At 41.0% G+C, this 24,450-nt stretch overlaps 1 protein-coding gene and 1 long non-coding RNA gene across 3 annotated transcripts in view; one reads left to right on the top strand and one right to left on the bottom strand.

Moving 5' to 3' along the window:
- Positions 1–24,450, top strand: part of SLC26A4 (solute carrier family 26 member 4) — a 45,113-nt gene that overhangs the window by 3,081 nt on the left and 17,582 nt on the right. The window contains exons 3-9 of the mRNA XM_058523249.1: positions 5,799–5,909; positions 7,812–7,996; positions 8,599–8,763; positions 14,096–14,248; positions 14,358–14,440; positions 19,574–19,721; positions 21,129–21,242. Of these exons, the coding sequence (XP_058379232.1) occupies positions 5,799–5,909; positions 7,812–7,996; positions 8,599–8,763; positions 14,096–14,248; positions 14,358–14,440; positions 19,574–19,721; positions 21,129–21,242 (959 nt within the window). The remainder of the gene's footprint in view (positions 1–5,798; positions 5,910–7,811; positions 7,997–8,598; positions 8,764–14,095; positions 14,249–14,357; positions 14,441–19,573; positions 19,722–21,128; positions 21,243–24,450) is intronic.
- LOC131392938 (uncharacterized) overlaps positions 19,160–24,450 on the bottom strand; it is a 49,195-nt gene continuing 43,904 nt past the window's right edge. Inside the window, exons 5-7 of one of the 2 annotated variants that reach the window (XR_009215813.1) lie at positions 23,098–23,266; positions 22,278–22,386; positions 19,160–21,225 (exon numbers count right to left, since the gene is read on the bottom strand). This is a non-coding gene — a long non-coding RNA (uncharacterized LOC131392938). Of the gene's footprint in view, positions 21,226–22,194; positions 22,387–23,097; positions 23,267–24,450 lie in introns of those variants that run through there. The other variant, XR_009215811.1, reaches the window with a different exon arrangement.

The raw sequence follows: 24,450 nt of genomic DNA, 5'->3' as shown, positions 1-24,450 counted from the left end.
GAGGTTGAGTTGTCAGGGCTATTTCCCTGAAGGTTAAGTCTGAGTTTGCCAAGTGATGAGAAGGAAGGTGGGGTGGGGATATGTGTCAAAAGATGGCTTGACCATTTCAGAAGTTAGTAATAATTGTTGAGCAATATCGTGAGCCAAAATTTGCCTGTGGAGCTTTCAAGATTACTCAGGGCAGGCCAGGCAGATGTGCTGTGAGAAGGATGTGCTGTGGCCCTAGTGTGGAGCCCCAGCCTGATCAACCATGTTTTCAGTCACAAAGGTGGATGAGAGAGAGGTGATGGGGCTCTCATATGCAGTTCATCAGTTAAATGATGCCAAGTGCCCGTGTGCGCGGCAGACTCTGATAGCAGTGATGTGGCAACACCCTGTGACTCCTGGGGGACAGGAACTGTCTAATTCGTGTTTGTTTAGCTATTGCCTCATTCAGAGACTGGCACAAAATAGATGGGCCCATAAACACTTAGTGAAGAGGATCAAATTGCATTCCTGATAGTGAATCATCTTTATATATGAAAAAAGGATATTTCAATCTCCGTGTCTCCCAAGTTTTCATAGACAAGTATCTTATGGTAATTAATTTAAATTTTAGTTTTATTTATTAAGTACCAGATGCCAAGCTAAAGGCTTGGCCAGGTATCGCAATTAATTCTCACAACAACTACTATTATATCCTTTTCAATAGACGAGAAATCTACTAACTCTTGCCCAAGGTCATGGAGCTGGTAGGTGGTAGAGCTGAGATTTGAACCCAGAGTCTAATTCCTAGGATCTTAATTTATACACTGTGCAGTTCCTTACTTTATGAGTAATATGTTTTCCAGAAACAGTATCTCTATAAAGTTATCTTTGTAAGGTGAATTTCTGGGAGGTTCTTTTATACATTTGTCATCATTCATTCACTTAATAATACTGATAGACCAATTCTGTAAGCCAAGAGTCCAGCCATGGGGATTCTGTGGCTTATTGACAGGCACATGTACTGACCTCACGGAGCTCGTGTCAAGCGGTAGACAGAGGAATTCAATAAATAAATAGATAAATAGAAAAATAATTACAGAGGCTGGCCCCGCGGTGTAGCGGTCAAGTTTACACAGTCCGCTTCAGCAGCCCAGGGTTTGCCGGTTCGGATCCTGGGCACAGACCTGCTCACTGCTCATCAAGCCATGCTGAGGTGGCGTCCCACATGGAAGAACTAGAAGAACCTACAACTAGCATATACAGCTGTGTGCTGGGGCTTTGGGGGGAAAGAAAAAGAAAAAGAATTACAGATTGTGATATCTTTTGTGGTGGATTAAATATGCTGTGATAGGGTTTAATTTGGAGATAGAGGGTCTGTTTTAGGTAGAATGGTCGAGGAACGCCTTGCTGAAGGGATGAAATTTAGTCGGAGATCGGAGGATGAGAAGGAGACAGCCATGTAATGAGCAGAAAGAAAAGTGTACCAGGCAAAGGTGCAAAGGCCTTAAGGTCAAAAAGAGTTTAGTATTTATTTTCAAGGGAAGAACGGGAAGAATTCTAGTGTGGGTGGAGTTCAGTGAGGGGAAGGTAGGTGGACAGAATGAGATAAGGTTAGGTAGGGCTGGGATGGCGCTGAGGAAGTGAAGCACTGAGCACTCACTCTCAGGCGGCCTCCTTAAATATTGCGCCCCAGGCACCTCACTGGCCTCACCCTAGTCCCAGCCCCGAGGTTAGGTATGTCAGCTCGAACCAGATCAAGCAGGAGAGCTGCACAGATCTGACATACATTTTGGAGCAAGAATCACTGATCTGTGCCGATGGATTAAGACTGGCTGAGGAGCAGGTTTGGGACGGAAAATCCAATTTCCTTTCGGACATGCTAAGTTTGAGATACACTTGAGACATCTCAGTGGAGATGCCCAATACAGAGTTGGAGTTACTAGAAGTGTGCAGGTCAGAGGAGAGGTCTGGGCTAGACAAAAACATCCAGAAAGCATCAGCGAGAGGTAGTGTTTAAAGGAGAGCGAATGCCTGAGACTACGCAGGGAGAAAGGGCAGATGGGGAAGAAAAGCGGGCTGGGGGAGTTAAAGGTTGGGGAGATGAGGAGGCTGGGCTCAGGAAGTTAGAGGAAGAGAACAATTGGAGGAATATGGGATCAGAAGCCAAGACAGGAGGTTTTTTTACAAAAGGCTAGAAGGGCCGATGGTGCCGAATACTCTCGAGGGGAAGAGTACGATGACGGAACACAGAGAGTGCTTTTAAGTTTTGCTGTGAAGCAGAGGGGAGAAATGGCTGTCAATGGAGGGAGATAAGGGATGAAGGTAGAGTGAAGGGAGGTCTTATTTTTCTTTTAATATGGGAGATACTGGAACATATTTGTGACTAGTGGGAATGACCTAGTAGAAGGAAAGTGGGTCAAGAGGTAGAGGAGAAACAACTAAAAGTGATCAGAAGGGGCAAGTGTGGATGGGTTCAAGGACAGGAGTGGGAGGGTTGCTCCTTAAAGACAGGAGGGATCTTTCTTTCATTTTCAAACGAAGAAAGACAGACAAAACAGTGCAGATGCAGAGATGTTTGAAATTTTGAAGAAAGGCAAATTCCGGGGGCCGGCCTGGTGGCGTAGCAGTTAAGTTCACGCGCTCTACTTCAACCGGCCGAGGTTGGCAGGTTCGGATCCCAGGTGTGGACCTACGCACTGCTTGTCAAGCCATGCTGTGGCGGCGTCCCATATAACGTGGAGGAAGATGGGCACGGATGTTAGCCCAGGGCCAATCTTCCTCAGCAAAAAGAGGAGGATTGGCGTCAGATGTTAGCTCAGGGCTACTCTTCCTCACACACACACTAAAAAGGCAAATTAGGGGCATTTAACAGATTCATCTCTGAACCGCATCTGCATGGAGAAGGGGGATGGGCAGTTTGAGGAAAGTAGGAGAGGTGTGAGAATTTTTTTTCTCGGAGAGATGAAAAGCACACTTTCTGAGGAAATGAAATTGGATCACCAGGAAGTGTTGCTGCCCATCTGGGGCTCATGATCATGCATTTTATATGAAACTGGTCAGCCCAAGTGCAGATGTCTCCAGTCCAGTTTATCTAGCTGCTTGAATAGTGTCATGGAAAAGGTGGATGCTTGGGTTCAGCCAGATTGCAGTTTTGCCAGACAAGAGGAGGGATGGAGAGAGAGAATGAAGCAAGGGACTAAAGAGTATTTGTGAAAGTCTACGGACAAGGAGGCAAGTGAAGACAGAAGGGCGCCAAGGAGAGAGAGAAAGTGGATCAGTTGATGGAATATAGAAGCCTTGTAAGGACAAAACACTATTGCAATAAGAATTCTGGAGTAGGTGAGTGGAAAGGCTAGGTGGCTAGTTGGAGAGAGGGAGGCTCAAAATTGAGATTTCAGAGGCGGTCCTGCAGTTTCTAGTGATGGCAAGGTCCATGATACAACCACTGGCTGGCAGCTGAGGAGTCGGGGAAGAACTCCTCAGAGAGGACAGGCTCCAGTTACTGAGAAGCCAGTAATGCTAAGGATAATGGGGTCTTTTGGACTTTTGTTGTTAAAAAAAAATTCCCACCAGGCAGCAAAAATCCAATGAAGCCCTGCTGTTTTTAGTTACAGCTATGGGGAGCCTGCTCTCCACTTTCTACTTTTGCCTTCTAGATGCTTCCAAATGTTTGTTAGCACCATTTTCATCAGTATATACCACCATCCTACACATGAAAGGGACCAACACAGAGATTCCATAGTTTAAATCAATGGCTGAGATTTCTTTACAAATTGTATAATTTCAAAATTGTTGTACCAACTTCCTTTATAATAAAGATAATTACAGGGGCCGGCCCCGTGGCATAGTGGTTAAGTTCACACGCACTGCTTCAGCAGCCAGGGGCTCGTGGGTTCGGATCTTGGGCACAGACCTACACACCACTCATCAAGCCATGCTGTGGCAGCATCCCACATACAAAATAGAGGAAGATTGGCACAGGCACTAGCTCAGGGACAATCTTTCTCACCAAAAAAAAAAGATGATTACAGTATATTTGAGTAGCAGTTGTCCCTAAGTGGGACACTATATGAAAACTGAAAAACTCCCCATTTTCCAGGCTTATAAGAACGGCAGAGCCCAGTTTAGGGAAGCGAAAGTTTGAGAAGGACTTGAAAAAAATACATAGGAGGTAGACAGATTGTTTTCATTCCTGGCTCCTTCTTTTCTTGTCTTCCCTTTGTGGAGTCACCTTTCTATTCCTTGTTCTTGGGATGAGTGATTATTGCAATTCCTTGTTGTAATTTTTATATTAAAATAATTGCATCGGTAATATAGATTTTTCCAGAATGCAAACTCTGTAAGGGCAGAGACTTTGTTTTATCCACTCTCATCTTCCGCCAAACCTATACCAGTGTCTGGCACATGGTAGGCACATAATCATAGTTGTTCAATGAATGAGTGCTCATTATAGAAAACATACATAAAAGGAACATGAAAAAATACCTCCTCCACAAACCAGAAGTTTCTTCTGATCCTACCATAGAGATAACCCATTAATGTCTTTGTAAATATCCTACTAGACACACACATGCATATCTAAATAAAAGTATAAAGAAACGTCTGAGGATGATAAGCACTAACTTCAGGATAGTAGTCGCCTTCTAAGGGTGGAGGCAGGAAAGAGGATATGATTATGGAAGAGTATACAGAGAGTTTCAACTCTACTGGCAATAATTTATTTCTTAAGCTGAATGTTGGATACATGGGTGTTCAGAATAATCTGAATTATTTCATATTATATTAAAAGTCTTTCCAGATTTTTTATGCATATAACACATATGTTTACTTTTACAAAAGTGGGAGCATGCATCCTTTCCACAATTTTGAATCTTGCTTTTTCTCACTTTTTTCCCTTTTACTTTACATCTCTCCATGTTAGTACATGTATTTCTATACATCACATCAATTTCATTTCATAGAACTGCTAAGTATGAAGTATAATTTAGTTACCCATTTCCTGGTTTGGGGACATTCATTCAGTAAATAATTTTGGGTGCCTGTGGGCCACAATATTTGGTTGTTACCACTGCGTTTTAGTGTTATAAATGTAATCCTCTATTCATGACCCAAGGGTCAGAGGGCTTGATTTTCTCTCACTGTGAGGGAGTGAAATGTGGAAGGTAATGTGGAGTAAGATGTGCTGACTACTTAAGAACTATTTAACCAAGGAAAAGAATACATCATTATCATCTTCCAACTCCCATGTCCACGGCAAGGTTGAGATTTTTCCATACAGCATGGCATTCATGGACCCAGAGCTGCTGGGACAGCCTTGTGGAGGAGTTGATCTCCTAGTGGAGTTGTCTTGCCTGCTGCTATGTACAATTGTCATATCTTTTCTTTGTTTGGATCTAACTTCTGTTCTCTGACAAGGAAGGAGAAAGGGTGGTGCAACAATCCCCGTGTCCCTCAGAACACAGAGAAATACTGAATTCAGACGAAACCGTCTACGTGCAAAACCGGTCTGAGCCTTTGGGCTGAACTGAGGAAGGTTTTAATCAACAACTGACTTGACTTCTTTTTTCCACTCAGCTGATCAGTGGATGATTGAATTACTGATCAGTTTAGTCAATTCATTTGAGCAGGTGCTGCGTGTAGATGCAATCATTATCCCAGCTGATTCAGATCATGTTCTGTACCCTAGCATAGCCAGACACTGTGTGCAAAATAAGGAGACCACTCAGGACAAGCTGCACATTGGGGTGATCTATGAAAAGGCCTTTTTTTGTATAGTAGAAACATACCAGAACTTTTGTTTGCGAATTTAATGATTTTGGATGTACTTCCAGGCATGGCGTACGCTCTGCTGGCTGCAGTTCCTGTTGGATTTGGTCTCTACTCAGCCTTTTTTCCTATCCTGACATACTTTATCTTTGGAACATCAAGACATATCTCAGTTGGTAATTATAAGCATGTATTACAATTGTATTTATCCATGTTTAACGTGTTTTGGCTATATTACCGGTATTATGCTGCCATATCTTTGTTAATGGTTTCCAAGGAAATGGGGCTTCGGTAGCTGGCCTGCTTTTCCTGTTCAATGATGCAGTGGTTCTTCTTATAGAAGAATAGCTCTTTCAAAATACTATGCCTTTACTTAGCTTTATACTTAGCTCCATCTTTTAATGAAGAAGAGAAAATTGAAAGATTGTTAAAATTATAGCTTACCTTCAAATTTTAGCATGTTTTGATTTTTAAAAACATAATAAATTTGACTCCATATTTAGAAAGTATTCTCTTCTGAAATAAAAAATGACAAGGGAAAAAAAATCTTCAAGAAGTCTTTGAATCTACTGTCTTACTAGATTAACTTAGCATTTACTAAATTATGTTCATCAAATACATATTCATTATTTCATTAAAGAGCATATTTATTTTAAGTCACTAATATTGGAAGACTGGCAAAATTGTACCAAAACAATTTAGAAACTAAGCTTGGCTTTCCTTCTTGGTATGGCTCAAAATAAGCTTATTTCCTGCCGTTCCTAAAATTTGAATTCTCCTTTGCTAGGATGTTCTAGTAAATGAGTGTTTTAATGCTATTTTATTACTTTGACATTTATGTCTGAGATAATTTTGCACCTATATCCAGCTACTGGCTAGACATGTCTACCTGGACAATCCTCTTGAAACAAATACAACCCTCTCCTAGATCCCCAACCTTGTCCTTAGTGGTATTTTCCCCAGTATCTGGCATATTGCCTTGTCTGTGGAAGGAGATCAGAAAGAGGTTATTGACCGAAAGAACTTTCCCACCTGGGAGATCAATCAGTATCAAATGCTTGATAAAGTGATTTTTTTCTCTCTGGTATTCTATACATTCAGACACTCCAGGTTACTGGATTTTGGTACTGAGGCCTCCCAACTCTTAAAGCCTTCCATGATCAAAAGATAGGATCTCATTATCATGGATAAAAATATCAGTAGTGAATGGAGCAGTTGCTGGAAGAAAAGGAGTACTTTTTAAACATAGAATCTTACAGACTGGCATTTGATAAGAAAAATAATTTGTCTTGGAATGAGAAAAAGAAACTATACATTCCCTTTGCTGTTTCTTTATCCTAATTTGGACCCTGTGATATTGATCAAGGAACTCAGCTGCACAGAGATCAGGGCATTGGATACTCCAGGAAATAAGCTTATACGGTATAAAAATAAGATGGAAGGGGTAAGGACTCAGCTTGTATGCCACCTCTGCCAGGAACCATTTCCTGACAATTCTTCCCCCACTCCAATACCCCCATCCCTGCCCATCCACATGAAGATTACACAAAGATAGGTTAGACACCCTTCCTGTGCACTTAAAAAGCATCCTGGGGGCCGGCCCTGTGGTGTAGCGGTTAAGTGTGCGTGCTCTGCTGCTGGTGGCCCAGGGTTCAGATCCTGGGCACGGATCCCCGGTACACACGGATGCACCGCTTGTCAGGCCATGCTGTGGCGGCATCCCATATAAAGTGGAGGAAGATAGGCACAGATGTTAGCCCAGGGCCAGTCTTCCCCAGCAAAAAAGAGGAGGATTGGCATGGATGTTAGCTCAGGGCTGATCTTCCTCACCAAAAAAAAAAAAAAAAAAAAAAAAAGCATCCTGAATGCTGAATTATAATTCCCTACCTACATGTCTCTTGCTCATTTCTGGGTCATGAATGCCTTGAAACATCTGCATTTTAGCCTCTTTTGTGAACAAACAATATTTTCTCAATCACAGCTAATTATTTCACACATCTTTCTAATCCTATGTAGACGTGTTGATCCTAAACATTTATGATTAATAATTATTAATTGATAGAGGCTTTTTTCCCCAGGACCTTTCCCAGTGGTCAGTTTAATGGTGGGATCTGTTGTTCTGAGCATGGCCCCCGACGAACACTTTCTCATATCCAGCAGTAATGGAACTGCATTAAATACTACCATGATAGACTATGCGGCTAGAGATGCAGCAAGAGTATTGATTGCGAGCTCCCTTACTCTTTTGGTTGGAATCATACAGGTAATGGACTTACAAGTAAAATATAGATTGGCATGATTTTTATTTGAAATAACTAAGTGTAAAGCATGTGGACTTAAAGATTATTTAAAAGCAAAACAAAGCAATTTACTGGACCTCCAAAGTTATTTTCTAAATTATATTGTTTTAGGTCAGATGCTAAAATAGTCAGCAAGACCCCACTTATTAAGGCTCATTTATCATCAAAGTCAGAGACAGAAAAGCAAAGCAGAAGAACATGTGTGATTCGAATGAGGATGAGGGAAGGGAAGTGTGCAAGGACCCATAAGGAGAAAAAAGTGTTCTGGTGAGCGGAGCCACGGGACCTGAAAGTCCCAGAAATAAGCTACTTGGTTTTTGCTTTTCTTATTACATATCTAGACATACTTCAAGGTTCATATTACACATGGTTTTCAAATTTTAGAGTGGTGGAAGGGAGAGATAGGACATTAAGAAATGTGGATTTGTTTCCTACAAGTATTTTTGTGTTATGGGCAGGCTACCAGAGTTTGGATTGGTGTTAAGTTTAATTTGTTAGTGGTTCAAGAGAGTTGGTTCTTCTCCTAGGCAAACATTTAATTTTTCCTTCCTCCTTCTTGTTCTAGTTGATATTTGGAGGTTTGCAGATCGGATTCATAGTGAGGTACCTGGCAGATCCTTTGGTTGGTGGATTCACAACAGCTGCTGCCTTCCAAGTGTTGGTCTCACAGCTCAAGATCGTCCTCAATGTTTCAACCAAAAACTATAATGGAGTTCTCTCCATTATCTATGTAAGTGTTGCCTCTTACTCCAGGGGTGGTTCATTGAGAAAAATGTATTCTTTTCCTCTTTAACCTGACTCTGGAGACTGTACGTTCCTCCATGCCATACTTTGGGAGCCACTGAAAGCATTCTTCTCTGAAAGAAGCAATAGAATCAGGAATAAAATTGAAGAAGGCAGATTTTGCAAATCATTGTTCTCAATTGGTCAAAATGGTTTCAGAGGTGTCACTGCACTTAACAATATTAATGAAAACAAGTAATATGGTAAAGTGAAGGCTGGTCTGGGATGCAACAGACTTGAGTTCTAGTCTCAACTTTGCCTCTGACAAGCTAGGTGACCTTAGACACATCATGTAGGATAGTGGCCGAAAGCTCAGGTTCAGAGCTGGATGACCTGGATTCATATCCTGACTCTATTGTTTACTAGTTATTATTATTATTTTTAATTATTTATTTATTTATTTCCCCCAAAGCCCCAGTAGATAGTTGCATGTCATAGTTGCACAGCCTTCTAGCTGCTGTATGTGCGACGCGGCCTCAGCATGGCCAGAGAAGCGGTGCGTCGGTGCACCCCCGGGATCCGAACCCGGGCCGCCAGCAGCCGAGCGCGCGCATCCAACCGCTAAGCCACGGGGCCGGCCCCTACTGTTTACTAGTTATATGAGCAAATCACCATGCCTCAGTTTCCTTCTCTGCAAAATGGAGTTGGTAATAATATCTACCAATTAAGTTGAATAAGGATACATGAGAAGCACTTGGCCCAGAGGCTGGCACATAACATGCACTCAATAAAAGTAGTTATTTTGAAATTATTATTTCAGATCTCAAAGCTTCTTTTCTTTTTTGTTTGTAAAATAAAATGATTGGAGATGTATCTCTAAAGCCCTTTCTAACTCTGAGAGTCCATAAAATGCATAATGTAAATGTCTCAGCAATTATAGATGAAAAGGAACATTACACTCAGAGATGATGCAACATGCAAAAGAGATGCAAAAGAAGGGTGTAGATCACACTAATTAGATTTGAAAAAGTTCTTGGATCTAAATATGTGTTCTGTATGAAGCATGTTACTGATGCTTGAAAAATGGTGATAATGGTAACATGATGTCACCCTTGCTGGGGGGGAGGAATGATACTATGCAAAAATAATGTGCTAGCATTAACAATGGAGTTTGAGTCCTTTAATGACCCATGTATTAGCTTCTAAAACAATGTAACGCCATGCGTGCATATCTAAAAATTAGTGAAGTGGTCAGGAATTTTCTCAATTTCACAACAGTGCCATAGTCCCACATTACTCCATCCATTCAACAAATATTACCATGTCTATTACAGGCCAGGTGCTATGCGAAGCAGCGGGCAGAGGCAGAGGAGGCAGTATAAGACAGTGATTAAGATCATGGACTTTGAACTTCAATAGACTTGATTTGGAGTCTTGGTCCCACCACCTACTACCCATAGGATTTTGGGCATGTTATATTTAACTTCTCTAAGCCTCAGTGTCCTCAATTGTAAAATGGGGGTAATAATAGTAGCTGCCTCTTAGAATTGTGAGGATTAAAAAAGACAATTTGTATAAAGCACAATGTCTGGCTCACAGTAAGAACTCAGTTTATTATTATTATTTTTGTCATCACGATGAAGAGGCCTCATGGAGGTTACTGTTCATTTCCCAGGACCCAGCCAGTCAGAAAACATTAGCATTGGCTGTTTCTTGATTTGGCATTATTTTTGTCATTGTCGTTTTTTTTCCTTCCAAGTCCTTGGTTCACTTGAAGCTTTCTGACTGCCTTTTTCTGACAGGCCCTGTCACTTTTGCAGTCCCTGACACATGTTGCTTTTTCTTGCTTTCACACTTTCCCCATAAACTGTTCATTCATTTATTCCTTCACTGTCATTCATTCAATTCATCTATTCAATAAGTATTTATTGACTACCTAGGTAGGCACTGTTCACTCCCTATACAAACCCACTGACCCATAAATCCACCAAGACACCCCTTGCTGAGTGTACTTGCCTCCTTGCGTGAACATTGCTAGGCCTGCATCCACACAGATTACAGGAGGCCAGACCAATGGTTAACCTGGATCCCTGGCCATTGCTGGACCTCTGCAGACAGGAGACTGAAATAGTTCTTCTGGTCTCCTAGGACTATGTTTAAGATGAGGCTTGCTGCAAATAACCCCACTTTCAACAGGGACAAAAGCAACCAGGAAACACTAAAACAAGGTCAAAAATAGCTTTTAAACCAAACACAATCATTATGTGACTTATGTCCTGTTGAACATTATTCTTGAAGTCTTACATTACAATATGTTGTAGAATTTTGCAAGAATTTTCTCCCAGGCCAGCCAAGTTAGATGAAGATATTTCAATCATCCCTGTGTGACAGTGAATAGAAGCTTGCTCTTCGGAAAAGAAAGAATCATCAGGTCTTGAAATGATTGCATAAGGGTTGAATGAGCCACTCAGTACCTGAACAGAGAATTTTGCTTATGACATTATCAGCTGTAATCATTCATGAAAGAATCCTTCAACAGATGCAGAGTAGTAGTGGATTCCTCCAGCAAGGACTGTTGTAAGATGCTTCCCCTGGAATGTAGTTAACTAAACATCTCTTTTGTTATAAGGTTGTATTTTGGATTGTCTCCCTCTCCCTGCTCCCAAAAAGGAAATAATGAATACAAAGAATTGGAGGAGCAAATATTGGGAAAAATAAAAAGTAAAAACTTTAATTCACAAATGCCAGAGATGCTGGGTATAGGATGCAGAAGGAAGAATGACACAGTGTTGGCAGAATTCAGAATTAGTAATACTCTTTATGCTACCATGTAGCTACTCAATTAATTATGTAAGTAAATCACAGAGTCCTTTGAAGAGTGATTACATTTTCCTACCATTCACTTTGAATGGTTTGTCTCAATAGACAAGGGAAGGCTTTCTGTTTGCTTACTAAATTGATGCCACCTCCCCCATTTCTTTCCCTAATGAGGTGGAAGCCCACATTGAAATGTTCTGCCCTAATGGGTGAAAGTTTTGAAAGCCACCACTAAGCTTAGTCAGATTCATTACTTTGACTCTATTTCAGTATGTAAAAATTAAGCCATTATAATAAGTATTATAACACTTTAAGGATTGATCTATATATGCACAAAAGTTCTGGTAGGAGGAAATACCTGACAGCAAGAGGTGATTATGAAAGGTTTGTTATATTCATAGAGATAAGATGAATTAAAATAAATTTGGCTCCAAAAGTTAACCAATAAATTTCCTCATACATAATAATATCACACATAACTTTTTCTTCATGGCTTCATACACCCATGTAATGCAGGGCAAAAATGAAGAAGTTATTTAAATGAAAGGGTCCTAAAATTCTCCAAACATGGTAGGAAATAGAGTAAAATATTATCCCTTACTGAAAAGCTCATTATCGTGATCTGAACTATTCAGAATACTAGGCTGGATATGGAATCATATGTGTATCATATTTTAAACATATTTTAGTAAGTATTTTAATAGTAAACTAAATTAGAATTACTTTTCAGTGCTTTCTTAGAGTCTCATTTCTATATCTTTGAGTACAATCTGACTACTTCCGTTTATATGGGTGAGTTTTATTTCCACATAAGTTAAATTTTCTGTTGTAAAGCTTTTCATAAGAGATCCTGAGTGATTACTCAATATATAGGCAACTAATATATTCATATGCCTTGTTTGATGCAATTGTGTAATATAAACTGATTTTGTTTTTTGGAACTCATTTACATCTTTAATAAACCAGAGGTGATTTTTATTAAAAGGTCTAAGTGACTCTTATAGATTAAATGGGAATCTAGTGGCGATCACTTTTGTAAGGTAAAAATTTTTTTATGGTTGGAATAATTATTCTGATTGTTTTTAAGTAAACCTTTATTGTATAGACAATTAATCAAAATATTACATCTCGCTCATGAATTAATGAGGGTCATCATCAGAAAATTGGGTATGTTAAGGGCCAGAGAGCAATACCTTCAAGACTCTGAGGTATGTAGGGCTGTTTACTGCTCTGATAGATCCCTAAGTTCTTGAGTTATTGTGTCTCCTTGTGGTAGTTTCTCTGTCTTTTCTTTTTCACCCTGCCATTACTTGCTTCATCTTGTTACCTTCAGTGTATCTGCCTCTAGCAATTTTACTGACTCTTGAAAGCAGACAAAGTAAACTTAGTGTTGGGTTTAAAGCAAGAGCAAAACTACTCTCTGAGTGCAAGTCCAAGAGGCTGCCTACGCAAGTGTTCCTACAAGTGTTCCTGCAAGTGTTCAAGCACTTGGTGGAATGTATTTTGCTTGCATGATAACTTCCCCCTCACTCCCTTACTCTTGAATGTTTTCTAGAGAGTTGAGTTTGCTGGCAAAGTGACTCTAGATTACTTAATGTTCATTATACATAATTGTTACTGGATTGCCATTATAGTTATTTTAAGTATAGTTTCTCTATAAAAATAAGTAAGATACATGTTATAAACTATAAGATGCTCCATTCTTTTGTCTTCATATAAAAATATATTTATAAAAGGACTCATTCAAAGAAAAGTGACCTTCACTGGGAGATTACTTGTCTCAAAGAATTGAGGAATGAATACCTTCTCAAGTCATGCCTTCTATGGGATTGAAGTTGCTATAACAAAGATATTAGTGTTCCTTCCTGGGATTCCCCTTGTTAATCTACATTGATTCCAGGAAACCTCCTATTTACAATACAAAACTAGTTTCTCCTAACCTGACTTGTCTGTCCACTTGGAAAGAGTTACTTTTATTTAAGTCATCTTAGTTCAAGTTTGAACTAAGTACCAAACTAATTTCCTAAAATGTATACCTGACCTGTGTATCAATTCAACAGCTTTTCTTTGCTATAATGAATGGATCAGTCCATATGTATTTACATATGAATTATTTTAGGTATTTTTATTATCACCTATATCATTCAGGTTTAGGGAAGAACTTTACCTAAAACACTGGCTAACTGGGACTTTTTGGTTTATCAGCCTTTAGTCTCAAAAATACCATAATCAACATGGTAAAAATTAGGCCACTTTATAGCACCTATAAAACCACTTTAAGATATAAACTTTTAAAGCTTTTCTGCAAGTAAAAGACAGTATATAATGATATCTTTTCTTTTAAAAGATTTCATTTTTACTGTAAAAAATAGAGATAAGCAAAAATAAGAAAGTAGAAATCACCTATAGTTTTACCACTCCAAGTTAACCATCATTAAAAGCTTGATATATATATGTGCTGTTTGGTGATGATATCATAATTTTTCATATGAGAAGTATATAAAATTGTTTTCTTTTTACAGACTCTGATTGAGATTTTTCAAAATATTGGTAATACCAATCTTGCTGACTTCATTGCTGGATTACTCACCATTATCATCTGTATGGCAGTTAAGGAAATAAATGATCGATTTAAACACAAAATCCCAGTCCCTATTCCTATAGAAGTAATTGTGGTAAGTGGAATACGTAATTAGAAAATTCAGCATTACTTAGTTTGACAAGAAAGGAATTGTTACAACAAATGGAGTTTTGGGTTTTTTTACCTCTTTTGTTCTATTTCAGACAATAATTGCTACTGCCATTTCCTATGGAGCCAACCTGGAAAAAAATTACAACGCTGGCATTGTTAAATCCATCCCAAGGGGGTGAGTATGGCATTCCTCTTAGGCAATACTAATATATTAAGTCAGTACTTTCTATTTAAATGAAACCTTTTATTACAAGCTTCATTTCATTGGTGCTCCTTCAATAGTCTTATTTGTGTGTGATCTTAAAGAAACACCCATTTGTGCACACTATCAGATAAACAGTATATGTGTAGATAAAGTTCAAGCCATTTGTTCAAAAGCAGCCCCCAAATGCTCTCTCTTTTTTCTTCCTTTTCTTAAAACACTTCAGGATAGGTACACCAGACTCGTGATTTAAACGCATATGGATAATTACAATATAATACAAATAGAATCATGGTTAATACCAGACTCTTGATTTAAACTCATAGTATAATTACAATAAAATATAAATAGAATCATGGTTAGTAACATTTATTGCACTGAGAACAACCTGCTTGAGGAATAAGGGACATCTGGCCTAAATTCTCCACCATTTAGTTTAATCCATCTTAGTTAATAATTATATTATTTGTTCTTATAAATAAAATGCATTATCTTCAAGGGAGGTTTTATATATGTTTGGTAGTTTGGTGAATTAGAAGAGTAAAGCTCTAAGGCTCTTTGTCCATCTCTGTCACCATCTAATTCTGTGGCCATGGGAAGGTTCTCCTATAAAATAAGCGTAATGACAACTGCTGAAATCTCAACTCTGCTTGTTGTGAAAGGCCAATGAGATGGTTCATAAAATGCACAGAGTGGACCAAGCGCCCTACGCTATGATTTTATAATGTGGCGGTCAAAAGAAGCCCAGATGTTCATTAGATGTGTAACATTAACTTACAGCATTTATGACTAGACTTGCTGTTAAGATAACCAATAAGTACTAGCTTCCTCTCCCTTCATACTAGCTGAGGGACCTTGTACCAGTCTTTGTTTCTCCATGCTTTTAATAGAAACTCCTCAGGCTAGCTAAGTTCTAGTGCTGATTCCATGGGGAACTGGTGCCTTTCCATTTGATTAATCTTACGATTTCTTCCAGTATCTCTTCAAAAAATATTTGAAAAATTACAACTGGCTACCTGGGGCTTAATTTACATATTACCCACTCTAGTGTTTCTCAAATTTACCTTTTTGTAAGAATCACATGAGATCCTTGTTAACACAGATTTCTGGTTCCCACCAAAACCTATTGAATCAGGCTTTCCAGAGGAGGTGCCTGGGAATTAATATTTTTCAAAGGTGCTTTAAGTGATTCTTATGATCAGGTAAATTTGGGAAACTCTACATTAGAGAATCAACATTCTGATAGTGAATCCTAACGCTGGAAGGAATTTAATGATAAAAGATGCAGTGTGGCTACCTGAGTTATGGCATTTTCACCCTAACAATTAGATAATTTAAGTAGTTATAAACAACTACACAAAAAGTACATTTTATAGATCCCTTTTGACAGGCTTCCTAAGATGTAACACTTAGAGGTGGTCCACAACAAATGCTCCGTCCCATAATCCATGTTCCATTCATAGAATTGGGGAACTCATTTTTGCTGCCATTAAGTTATCCTCTCTGGCCCTATCCAGAGCTTTCCTGGCTGCTCTCCTCCTAAGAATGGATCTCTAGCCTCTTGTTCTCGGGTTTAGTTGAGTCCTCTAACAGACCACCTGGTATGATCGGTCAGCTAACCTAACCTGCCTGGCCCCAAGCTATAAGCTCCTCCGTGAGGGCAGCGAGCCCAATTGTCTTGTTCAGCTCTGTCTTCCTAGCACAGGACCTCTCCCATAGTGGGATCTCAGAAAATATTTGTTGAAGAGATAAAATAGCCAAGCCTATGCCATTACAAACAAGCCACAGAATGGCCTTTATTGTCCGATCTCATGTGGTAGCACAGAAACAAATCCTGAAAAAGAGAGGGTAGCGTGGAGAAACTGGAAAAGAGCAAGCAAAGTAGAATGTTAAAGGTGAGCAAGAGGGCCGGCCCCGTGGCTTAGCGGTTAGGTGCTCATGCTCCACTGCTGGCGGCCTGGGTCCGGACCCCGGGCGTGCACCGATGCACCGCTTCTCCGGCCATGCTGAGGCCGTGTCCCACATACAGCAACTAGAAGGATGTGCAGCTATGACATACAACTATCTACTGGGGCTTTGGGGGAAAAAAAATAATAAATAAAAAAATAAATAAATAAAGGTGAGCACGAGAAAGGCAGAGGAACAAAGAGAAAGATTGTGCTCACCCACCTTTTTACCGCCTCCCCTCTTCAGTCCTCCCATGAGGAAGTGGAAGCAAGGCTGCTGTTGGCAGCTTTCTTTTACCCTATTGAGGATCAATGCCATATGTTAGGATCCCTCTGTCTCCAGTAACACTGTCCCATTGGACAGCCAAAATTGTGACTCTATGCTCTTCTCTCCCACTCCCTTTCCTGGCCAAGCATACAATTTCTCCATATCCAGTCAGCGTCTGAGTCCCACTAGGATTCCCCCAAACCAGGAGCTCTCAGTCTCTCATTAGGGCTTTTTCTTAACCAGCAGACTCTAAGAGGGCTGTTCCAACATGCCTTTCTTCTCATGCAACTGATCTTTATCCTGCAGCTCTTAATGTGTCATCACAACCTAGGCTTCCCTTTCACCTCTTCTGACATCATTTTTTTTTAACCCATTTGAACAAGATGGACTGCTTTCTCCTCTAACTTTTAATCCCTGCTCTCTCTCCTCCCTCATCTCTCAGCCCACCAGTGACCAGTCCCCTCCTCGCCAGTGCTGGAGGTCCTCTTTGTCATCATGTTTGTTACCACTGTTTTTATTTATTTATTTATTTTTTTTTTTAAATTTTTGTGTGTATGTGAGGATGACTAGCCCTGAGCTAACATCTGATGCCAATCCTCCTCTTTTTTGCCGAGGAAGATTGGCCCTGGGCTAACATCCGTGCCCGTCTTCCTCTACTTTTATATGGGACACCACCACAGCATGGCTTAACAAGCGGTGCGTCAGTGTGTGCCCAGGATCTGAACCTGCAAACCCCGGGCCACTGAAGCGGAGCGCACGCACTTAAGTGCTACACCACCGGGCCGGCCCCCACCACTGTTTTTAAAGTGATGTGCTTTGCACTTGTACTTGAAAGCATGACTCAGGGGGGAACAGTGGGGTGAGGCCGACAACGTCACAGAGGTTCTCTCCTGGCTGCCTTCTGAGGGCTGCTTCTCCCCTGTCGCCAGAGTGGTGGTGCATTTGCCAAATGTTCAGAGCCAACCTGAAGTAAAAATGTGCAGTTGGCATCATGTTTCTCAGGCCCGACTCTCCTTTATGGGTCCTTTGTCCCTCCCTACCCTCATCTTTTCAGAAAAGTGTGCCTTCACACTTTCACACCCCTTGGTAGGGTTATCTCATGATCAGGCCAGACAGGGAAGGGTTGGCTGCAGCCCAACAGACCCACTGAGTGAGCATAAAATTTGCAAGGAGTTATATCCACTGAAGGAGGGTAGGAGCTAGGGGAAAGGCTTACTCAGAGGCCATTAGAAGCATGGCCAGCCAGGACTCCAAGTTGAATGGCTTGGGGCAAATAACTGGCTCCATTAAGATCCAGCAAGACAATACAAATAGGTGGTAGGAGCATGGCAGACTTAGGTTCTCCCAACATTTAATGAGTATCTACTATGTGTGTAGGCACTACCTCATTTAATCCTTCTAATAACGCTATGAGAAGAGTATATAGTCCCGATTTGACAGCTGAAGAAACTGGGACTTGGTAGGTTCAAATAATATTCCCAAAATCATAAAGTTACTTGCAGAGTGATGGAGCCAGCACTCAGGTCCTTTGATTGCAGGACTGGAAAGTTATCCTAACAGACCCCATTATCTGAAGTAGGGTTGATTGGGACTCAGGAACAAGTCAGAAGCTTGATTTTAAGAAGTGAGGTCCAAAGTCACATCCAGACTAGGGGAGATGTGATACTGAGTCACTCAAATGCTGGATCAGGGTTTCAAACGTCCTGTCCATTCCCAAGCTTCTGTGTGGGTTAGGATGGGATGTGGGAGAAAAGGAACCTGAAATTAACCTCACCTGTGGGGGAAAAAAGGCTACAAGGGCAGAGAACCAGACAGATCTTGTTTCCTAGGAAATCATCTAATACGGAACATTCATACCCAGACCCACTAAATGAGCTCGAGCAAGCCACTTCACTTTTCTGGGCCTCAGTTCCCTTCTCAACAAAATGAGAGAGGTAGATTCAACAATTTCTAGGATATTAGATTAGGATATTAATTTGAATAATATTAGGATATTAGCTAGCTCTAAATTTCTATGGTTTTCTATAAGAATCTTGTTTCTACTATACCACTTCCCTCTAATTATAGGGGAAAAAATGTAGTTTCCTATTAAAGGAACTTCAGGCATAAGTGAGGTAGGTGGGGGAGTTGTTTGTTTTTTGGCTGGGAACCTCTGGAATTACACCATATGCATAGTCATCAAGATTAGGTGCATGAAAGTCATCCCTCAAATTTTCATATTTGGGGACAACCACGTGCTTATAAACTTGTAGGCGTATTTCTTTATAGGGTTTGTAGAGTAGCTCTGGTTTTGTCAAACAGTCGTTTGGCCTCACAATCATTGGGATGTCTTAGTCATTGTGACTATGGAGCATTCTATAATTACATAAATTTAATCTTTTTTGGACTCAAGGAGATTTTAAATATCAGGGATCTTAAGATACAGATTTTCCACTTAGTTCTTTTAACATCTTATATTGTCTCTTTAACAGACCTGACATCTCTTCAGAAAGGGTAAATCTCATCTTATGGTTAGGATATCTTTTAAATTCAAAGACCTTTAAGGAGAAATTGTGTAAGGAGAAGCGCTAATGTGTGAAATGGCATGGCATGGGATTGTCTGATATTAAAGAATCAGTAATGACAGGTTTATTCACGTCAGAGCCATAGATAAGGCAGCATTTGTAGGCTTTCAAATAGACGACAAAGAAACCAGCCAGTGAGATAGCACCAACTTCTGATTAAAAATGGTAAAAGCGATGCCACCACTTACCCCACTCATGTGCTTTTTGCCCTCTTGGATTAAGTGCTTCATGTCTGACTTGTGGCTGGGTTCATATAGCATTTAGTGAGGTGGGAAAAAGAGAATTGTGGTCAAATCTTCACAGCATTTTTCATTTAAAAATTCACTAGGTTTTTGCCTCCTATACTTCCACCTGTGAGCTTGTTCTCTCAGATGCTGGCTGCATCATTTTCCATCGCGGTGGTGGCTTATGCTATTGCGGTGTCTGTAGGAAAAGTATATGCTGTCAAGTATGATTACACCATCGACGGGAACCAGGTATGGTCACCCTTTTGCTGAACTGCTTTTGTAGGGCCGAAAATCAGAAAAAAAACCCATAAATGGGAAAGATTTTGTTGTCTGCTAAAGAAGGGATTGGTTTCTTCCACCAGTCGTTATTGAGTTGGTTTCTCTCTGGTACATGCTAATTTGAAATTATTTTGAAATATGTATGCGGCATCACTTTGCTTTTTTTTTTTTTGTGAGGATGATTTGCCAATCTTCCTCTTTTTTTGCTTGAGGAAGATTAGCCCTGAGCTAACATCCATGCCAATCTTCCTTCATTTTGTATGTGGGTCGCAGTCACAGCATGGCTGACAAGTGGTATAGGTCCACGCCCAGGAACCAAGCTGGCAAACCTGGGCCACTGAAGGAGAGTGCTCCAAACTTAACCACTACACCATGGGGCCGTCCCCCACTTTAATTTTTTTGGGGGGGAGGAAGATTAGCCCTGAGCTAATGGTTGTTGTCAATCCTCCTCTTTTTGCTGAGGAAGATTGGCTCTGGGCTAACATCTATGCCCATCTTCCTCTATATGTGGGATGCCTGCCACAGCTTGGCTTGATAAGTGGTGCGTAGGTCCGCGTCCAGGATTTGAACCTGTGAGCCCCGGGCCGCTGAAGTGGAGCACACAAACTCAACCACTACGCCACTGGGCTGGCCACATCCCACTTTACTTTTTAAGAAATAAGTTGAAGTCATCCTAATTTTAAGAGTTCATTCAGTCAGGTCATAAATAACATTCAAAGTTAACATGTTAGGTCAGAATAAGAATTCTTCATGTAATCCAGTATCTCCTGATAATTTTTTTAAAATGGCAGCTATAATATGGCAAAACAGCGCAACAAACACCATCGATAATAGTTGTGGCCATCTTAAATTGAGGTGGTTCACTGTGCAATTAATACCTAGAGGACAGTTTTTGTAGGTGTATGATACATTGGCAGGCGAGCTGATTTTACACTGCTCACAAATCTGCAAGTATGGTATGTTTCTGAAAACACAGCCTAGCAATTAGAGCAGGGAAGCGATTAGAAGTCAAGCAGAATAATAGCTCTCCTGGGCATTATATGCTTCACAGCAAATATCCAACCACAGAAAAATGCTTAATGTGAGAGCTACAGATAATGCCACTCACCAGGAAGTGAAGTAAGCATTTTAGCAAAAGATCAGTTACTATTCCTTGTCAACCTTGGAAAGGATTGAGAGCAGTGAGGCCTCTCTTAGGTCTATGCAGCCCAAACTCCTGACATCTTTCAAGGTCCCCAAGCACCTGTAACTTCAGTTGGGACTATCAGGCAGGATGGGTTTGGGAGACTGCTTTCTTAATGTTCTTCCTTAAACACTTGGTGAGGGTCTTGAAAAGATTCTATTTGTAGCGTCACTGTCATCCGGTCTCTCCTGTAGGAATTCATTGCCTTTGGGATCAGCAACATCTTCTCGGGATTCTTCTCTTGTTTTGTGGCCACCACTGCCCTGTCCCGCACTGCTGTCCAGGAGAGCACTGGGGGAAAGACACAGGTACAGAACAATAGCGTGATAAGACTTCGCAAAGAACGAGGCGGGGAAAGGTGGAAAGGTGGCTCAGAAAGGCTTGCACGAGAACCGAGCAGGCCAATTAGTCTTTGAGAAGCAAGAGACGTGCTTCCTGATCTGATTCCACTCGGAGCCCGTTCATCTCCTTGATCCACTCCCTCACCGAAAAACCCCTTAAACAACAACATTTATGGTTTTCTGATGTGGCAATTCTCAAATCTCTTTGTGTCAGTGCTCAGCTGGCAGATAGCTACACTTACCTGCTTTTCCAAGGACAATAACAATCGACAAGGGCTCAGTAATGAAGAACGCTGATTTTTATCTATCTGTTATCTGGGGACAGAGAGGGCCTAGTAAAAGCACTTCATGGCTTAGTGAGTTGTTATACTTTCAGGGAAATGAAAAGTGTCTATTTACATTTCCTTTACAAGGATCAGGGACTTCCTCCAGATGCTTTTGTTCCTACAGAATAACAGTTTGCTAGCCAAGAATATTTTTATTGTAACATTTTGGCATTTCCTCCTGAGTAAGATTTTTGTTCCTGAAGTTCTGAATGTGGGTTTAACCTTGCCTTTTAAATGTGGCTTTAAGTTGTTGCCTTCACAAGGTGACCCCAAAACCAGCATCCCAGTTAATCTCTGGATAACCCCTCCTCGAATCAGCCAGAAAACTCAGAAGCCGTTCTCAAAGGCCATCCTTTCCAGCCGCCTCCGACCATGACGAGGACAACGGGACGGGGGACAGGCAAGGGCAGGGTCAGGAACTGTGTTTCTGTTATCCTGGAGGGTTTTCTCCTCCCAACACAGGAAGAGCTATTAATTAAGAGGAAAAAGTGAAAGTGCATTGGGACTATAAAGAACAACAAATTCAAAGTAAATAGTATAATACACACACACACACACACACACACACACACACACACACACACAGTCTTCAAATAGGGTTTTATTACGGCAGAGATATTTTCAAGTAAGTATAAGAGAATAACTGAGAAAAGTGACGACTCCAACAGTGGCTTACCCATGGCGACTTTTAATTGTCTCCTAGGTGCACGTGATTCTCCTTGCCCATTGGTAACGGATCTTTAGGACAGGGTTGGAAGAATTGGTCTCTTCCAATTCCTTGGCTCCTGTTGAACAAAAATTTAAATTTTCAGAATTTTTCTTTGCAAAATTGACTTTATGTCTTTTTTTTGTTTTTTGCAAACATTTCTAGCCCTGAGGGAGCAAATGAAACAATACAGTCCATACCAGGAGGTGTAACTACAGATCTGTGGTCAAGAGGAAAGGTCAGAGGTGATTTCCAAAGTTGCACCCGTGTTCAAGGGGCAGCTGTCAGCAGCAAGAGTTTCTGCTGCTTTCATTTGAGATGGGGCATTGACAAGCTCTCCAGGACACATGGCTATAAGCAGGTGCAGGCAGATCCCCCACGGCTGATGTCCACTCTCCTGCTATTACCTCCAGGCTCAAATGAGGCACGGGCTGGCTGCCCCAGTAAGAATGCCCATGTAAAGTGATTCCTTGGCAGAGGGTTCAGGGATAAGGGTGTACTGGTAAGCTAATCTCCCCTGCCACACACTGGTGTGTATTATATTTAGGAATGAAGGAGGCCAAGATTTCAGTATTGAAGAATGAAACAAGCACAGAAATGGCTTGATATTTAATCACTGAAAAGTATACTAAGTATTGGTGTTAAAAATCTAAGTGCCTAGACTGAAATCCAGGGACCCACAACCACATAAACCGGCAGGTCTTCCCTTGTCGTGTAGCCTCTCCTGTTCTCTTTGATGCTGGAGCCTCAGTTTCAGCATCTACACAATGGGGATAATAATTGTGTCTACCTGATAAGGATGTTGTGAGGATTCAACAAGAAAACGTTTGTCAAGTCCTGGCACACACTTGTAAATGCTCATTGTTCCAGTCATTAACTCCTCAAGACAGGAACAGTGTCTTAGTCCTCGTGATGCATACGCGGTGCCTGACACATAAGAAGCGCCCAGCACATGTTTGCTGAATGAATGAATAGAAGAGTGTTAGTGGACATCGACCATTTTCAGCACATCTACAGGTTGCAGAAGAGCTCAACATTGCAATCTGTTCTTTCTCTCACCCCCAGCGGACTCCTACTGATTTGTGAAAAAGAAATTCAATTACAAACTATTCTCTAGCTCTGATTGCTCTCTCACTTAACAGAACAATTAATTTTCTAGTAATTTAACTCTGCTCATGGATATAAAATCTACAGCATTTCCCACAAACCAGCCTTAGAAAGTAAGTACAAGTAGTGGGTCCCTCACAGATTTTAATATAGTAACCAAAATTAGTCTTGGTCCTTATATTCCGAGGCTTATTATCACATATACTTGGTGAGTAGGTGGCCATCCTCCTGGCATGAGTTGGGCAGATGGCTGTGGTCCCTGTCCCCAAACCTCCATCTCTCTCACCAATTCACAGAGTCCTCCATCCACAGTGAGATGCAAGTGGCCCATGCTGGGCAGTAAGTGTTGGTTTAGTAATTGCATGGAAGGAAGGGAGGGAGGGAAGAAGGGGAGGAGGGGAGGGGAGGACGAAGGGAGGGAGGATATTAACTTCTCTGTTTAGATAGGAGGGAGGAAAGCTCACCAAAATACTGGGAACCTGGAGGTGTGGTGCTAGGAGGTAACAAATTGCCTAGAAAACAGGATCTGGATGTACAAAGCAAACTTTTTAGTACATCAAATACATAATATTGCCTCAGCTTGACCTAGCTATACTCTGAACACGAGTGATCAATTTAACAGGTGGAGTGAATGAGTGTGATTGAAATTTCCTTCAGTTTTCAGATTTTCTACTTATATTGGCTTTATCTGACTCCTTTAACTCCAACACCTTGCACCAGGCGGTACTTGTGCCCAATACCATCCGCCCTGTGGCTTCCTCTCTGATTGCTTTGCTTCTGCTTCCCTGTCTCCTTTTCTCCTTTGTTTCAGAGCTTCTAGTCTTCACCTCGGCCATGCCCCAGCTGTCTCAGCAGAGAATTCATTGGTCATCTAATCAAACCAGAGAGTAGTCCCCACCCCCTCAGCCTCTCTCCTAACTATTTATGGATCTTAGGAGAGCTTTTTTGCCAGCGAAGGTAAAGTTTCTGAAGCTTCCTTTACCCCTGCTATTGTCCCGTCGTCACTCGGGCTGCTGTGGGCAGAGCTCTGAGCCCG

Source organism: Diceros bicornis, chromosome 3 (genome assembly GCF_020826845.1).
Source record: "Diceros bicornis minor isolate mBicDic1 chromosome 3, mDicBic1.mat.cur, whole genome shotgun sequence".
Lineage (NCBI taxonomy): Eukaryota > Metazoa > Chordata > Mammalia > Perissodactyla > Rhinocerotidae > Diceros > Diceros bicornis.
The sequence above is the reverse complement of the archived record's forward strand: the minus strand, read 5'-3'. Positions and strand labels throughout refer to the sequence as shown.